Source organism: Penaeus japonicus, unplaced genomic scaffold (genome assembly GCF_977035675.1).
Source record: "Penaeus japonicus unplaced genomic scaffold, GWHDUDI00000001_assembly GWHDUDI00000004, whole genome shotgun sequence".
Lineage (NCBI taxonomy): Eukaryota > Metazoa > Arthropoda > Malacostraca > Decapoda > Penaeidae > Penaeus > Penaeus japonicus.
The window spans coordinates 41,110,332-41,115,044 of NW_028234406.1; the positions used below are offsets into that span (position 1 = coordinate 41,110,332).

General features: G+C 38.4%; 1 protein-coding gene across 1 annotated transcript in view; it reads right to left on the bottom strand.

The window, feature by feature from the left end:
* Positions 1-1,054: 1,054 nt before the first annotated feature.
* Positions 1,055-4,713, bottom strand: part of Dhc36C (Dynein heavy chain at 36C) — a 77,303-nt gene continuing 73,644 nt past the window's right edge. The window contains exons 76-79 of the mRNA XM_086535829.1: positions 3,713-3,864; positions 3,194-3,331; positions 2,330-2,473; positions 1,055-1,277 (exon numbers count right to left, since the gene is read on the bottom strand). Of these exons, the coding sequence (XP_086391955.1) occupies positions 1,071-1,277; positions 2,330-2,473; positions 3,194-3,331; positions 3,713-3,864 (641 nt within the window). The 3' untranslated portion in view covers positions 1,055-1,070. The remainder of the gene's footprint in view (positions 1,278-2,329; positions 2,474-3,193; positions 3,332-3,712; positions 3,865-4,713) is intronic.

Sequence of the window (4,713 nt, forward strand, 5' to 3'; positions counted from 1 at the left end):
AAGAAAAAAAGCATAGTTAGCACCTATAGATATGGAGATATATATGGATATATCTTTTTAAAATAATAGCCATGTCTGTCTATTCTAAGATACATATAATTCTAAAGGACAAGAAGTACCCTACACAATTATGGTTTCTATCTGTCTTTTATATGATCATAAATCTATATTTTCCTTTTGATCTTTGTGAGTTCTTCCTCTTCTCCTTTTTTCTTCTTTATTCACTCTATGAGATTTTTCTTTTCTCTTCTATTTCTTGTTTTTTATCATATCTTTATTATAGATTTCTTATCTTTTGTTCTTATTATCATTATTATCGTATTTTTTCCTTATCAATTTTCTGCATTACTTTCTTCATTCTCTTTCTCTCTTTCATTTATTTTCTCTTTTGGTCTTTTCTTTTAGTCCTTTCCTTCTCATCACCATTTCTACTTCTCGTCCATATTTATTTTGATTTTCTTTCTCCTCCTCTTTATCTCTTTTCTTTCTTTCTGTCTATATTCTCTGTCGATTTTGACTGTTCTCCTTTTTCTATCATCTAATTCTCCTTCTCCTTCGTCTCCCCTTCACCTCTTCTTTTTATTTACATTCTCTTTCTCTTCCTATTCTTTCAATATTTTATTTTTCTATCTTTCTTCATCCACTCTCTCTCTATTTCTCCCCTTCTTCACCCACTCTTTTTCTTTCTCTCCTTTATCCACTTTCTCTCTTTTTCTTCTTCTTCATTTACTCTCTCTATCTTTCCCTCCATCTCCATCCAATATCTCTTTCTCTCCTTCTTCACACTCTCTCTCTGTCTTTCCTTTTTCATCCGCTCTCTCTTTCTCTTACTCTTTCCTCCCCTTTCTCTCGCTCTCTCCTTCTTCCTCCCTATTTCCTCTTTTTATCCTGCTCTATCTTCTCCTCTCCTCTTCCTCCTCCTCTCCTTCCCTCCTTTTCCTCCTCCTTCCCTTCTTCCCTCCCCTCCCTCTCCTTCCCTTCTTCCCTCCCCTCCTCCCTCTCCCTTTCCTCCTCCACCACCCTCTCCTCCTCCTCCCCCAACCACCCTCTCCCTTCACCTCCCTCCCCCCTTAATCCGAAAGCGAACACAGGAGTGCGACGCCCCTGAGGGTCCAATGGTCCTCCGAGAGGTGGGTAGGTATCCTGACGGAGATGACGTAATTGGTGCAATGACCCGTCGTGGTGAGGTTCCCGCGGCGCTCGCTCGTCTTGTAGACTGGGCACGAGTAGGAGGGCGTGGCAGGAATCTCTTCCCGGACCATGGGCTTCAACCAGATCTGTGGGGGGGAAATGTGGATTGAGATTTGAGGTTGTTTTTTTGGGGGGGTTGGTGGGTTGGGTTGGGTTGGTTGTTTTTGGGGTTGTTGGTGGGTTGGTGGGTTTGTTTTTGGGTTGTTTTGGGGGTTAGTGGGTTTGGTTAAATTTGTTTTGGGTTGGTGAGAAGTGGCGTTTGTTTTGGGTTGGTATGAGGTTAATTTTCTTCTGGGCTGGTGAGAGGTTGAGTTTGTTTTTGGGATAGTTTGGCTGTGAATTGGGTTGAGGGAACCAAGTAGGTGGAGGGATATGGGTTGGATTATGTGAGAGGGATTTTCTGTTTTGTTTTACCTATCATTAAGATTCGGTCAGAGGGGGGGAGGTTGAATATGGTTGATTCGATTTGATTGTGAATCAGTTGGTGAATCAATTAGGTTATAAGTTGGATAAAGTGAGAAGGATTTGCATTTTTGTTTTTGTAATTACTCATACATAATTAAGCTTCAGTCACTCATGCAAAGGAAAACGAGAGATTTCATTCACTTATTTGCTTTAATTATCATCCTTTTGGAAGTGTTTTTCTTTATCTATCTCTATTAGTTACTATCTATCTTTATCTATTCAGTCACATCTAAAGACGGGGAACGACAGAGGGGAAATTCCATTAATTTATCTTTTTGTTTCACTGTATGGTTCGTCCTCATTTATCTATTTACATTTCAATATATTAATTGAAGAATAATCTCACAAAATACAGATATGATATAATTGTATTTGATTAATACAATAAATATTATTTTATACGATTAGTTTATGATCTAATAACCTCCAGATATTAAGGATAGTAATCATAATAAAGTATTAAGAAAATACAAACCTACCCCAAAACTAATCAACTATCCCTCGAACCATGGACAACCCACACATAAAACTCCATCACAATCCGCCATCACATTTCGACACAATCCATCTAACAAATATAACAAACAAACAAACCCCGACAAAAACACACACACAACCCTCCTTGTAAGGGTGAATATCCTCTCTTATCCAAGACCTTATCCTAAGTCCTCACCGGTGGCATGTTCTCGTGGAGGCGCCTGGGTAGAGCCTCCTCCAGGCGGGCCGTCGAGTGGTCCCACCGGGCGCCCTCGAGGAACAGGCCCCGGATGTAGGTTCCGACGTCGGGGGCGGGGCTATCTTCGTTCACGTCGCAGACCTGGAGGGGGGGGGATGGGGGGGTATTTTTTTGTTGTATTGTTAATTCATTGTTATTATCGTCGTCGTCATCATCATTATCATTATCATAATTATCATCATCATCATAGTCGTCGTCTTTACTGTTGATAATATTATTATCATCATTTATCATTATCGTAATTATTCTTTATGAATATTAGGCTTATTAGCAATTTTATAAATGCAATACTACTATCATCATTATCACCATTAATATTATCATTATCATCATCAATAACACTGCCATCATTATTATGATTATTATGATACTAAAAAAATATATCAAGGTTATCATCATCATTTCTAGTATCATATTTCCTAGAGCTGAGGGTGAAAGGGGAGTAGGGGGGTGCCAACTTTATCTATGGTGTCCAATCTTTATCATCTTCCTTATTATATGTATGTTCATTTCTGTACTAAATGATAGACTTTTAATAGTTTTATCAGAATGGTCGGTGCCTCTATCCCCGCAATTTTTGCTAGGCTCCAAAAATCAACCTCATTATGAATATACCTTATTTTCACGGACTTATAGATACTATATCGCATAATATCAGACCATTCACACTACATCACATCCCTTAGACCCTTAACCGCACTGTACCAGAATATATCACACCACATTACATCGCAAAACATCACAATCATCACAAAATCACAAATCATCACAAGGATTACAGTCCTTCGACGTCCCTTTTACCTTGAAATGGAACCACAGCTGGTCGATAGCAAGGGTGTAGGCGCGGGCGTGGTTCTGCAAAACAGCTGTTAGGAAGGACTGCGTGAAGAAGAAACCGGAGAGCCAAAAGACGCGAGGTTGCCCGACCTCATACCAGTTCTGGAAAAGGGGGAAAGAGGGGAATTAATGAATAAAGGGATAGGAGACACGAGGCTCATAGACCTCATACCAGTTCTGGAAAAGGGAAAAGAGGGGAATTAAAGGATAAAGGGATAGGTGAGAGTGAAATGGAGGGAGGTAGGGTGGGGGTGTGTGGGAAGGAGGGTGAGAAAGATGTGAGGGAAGAGGGGGAGAATGATGGAGAGAAAGAAATAGAGAGAGACCGGAGGGAGATGGGGGGAGAAAAAAAAAGAAGGGTAAGGAGAGAAAAAAATAGAAAGAATAAGAAAATGAAATGGATGAATAATCAACGAAAGGAAAAGAAATACATAGACGAGAACCTTCCAAATCCTCTGGCTGCCGAAGGACCCAACTCCTCACCTGAAGGAACTGGAGGCGCTGCACGAGGTCGTTGATGTAGGAGCCGAGTCCCTTGAGTGTCGGGTAGGACCTCGCTCGCCACATGTCGGGGACGCGCCCTGTGCGCACTCCTACGAGCACTTCCTCCACCTCCTCCGAGAGGCTTTCCGTTCCTGAGGGAGACGCGTTTGAAACAACAGTCATGGAAGAGTTTTTTTTTTAACATATATGTATGTATATCTATCTATCTATCTATCTAATATATATATATATATATATATATGTATATATATATATTTGTATATATATAACATATATATTTGTATATACATATAGATATATATATATATATATATATAATATATAAATATTTGTATATATATACATATATATACATATTTATACATAAATACATACATTATGTATATATATATATATATGTATATATATATATTTGTATATATATAACATATATATTTGTATATACATATAGATATATATACCACACACATTTACACTCTCTCTCACACACACACAAATACACTCTTTTTTTGGGGTATCACTCTCAATAAAATTTACCTACAACAATGTTAAGAATACTTATCAAACAAAAACCAACCGAAAACAGAACCCACACCAATAACAATAACCTACCATCAACAAACAAACAAACAAAAAAAAACACGTACATAAAACCTCCCAACACTAGCGACCCTCCAAAAAAGAAAACAAATACAAAAATAACAACAACAATAAAAAAAAACAATCAATACTAAACAACTACATTCTCTCGACCCATCAATAACCGACGCCAAAAAAAAAAAAAAAAAAAAAAAAATGGCGCCTGACTCTCTCCCACAGATTTAAATAAATAACTTCCATATGTCATGATAATTCCCTGTCCCTCGTCTCCCACGAACTCTTGGTCAAAGCAGAGCTCGAAGGCGCCCCTGCGATTAATTATTCTGACACGTACTTTATATCTTCTGGACATATCGCTGTAATGAGTGAGATCGAAAGAA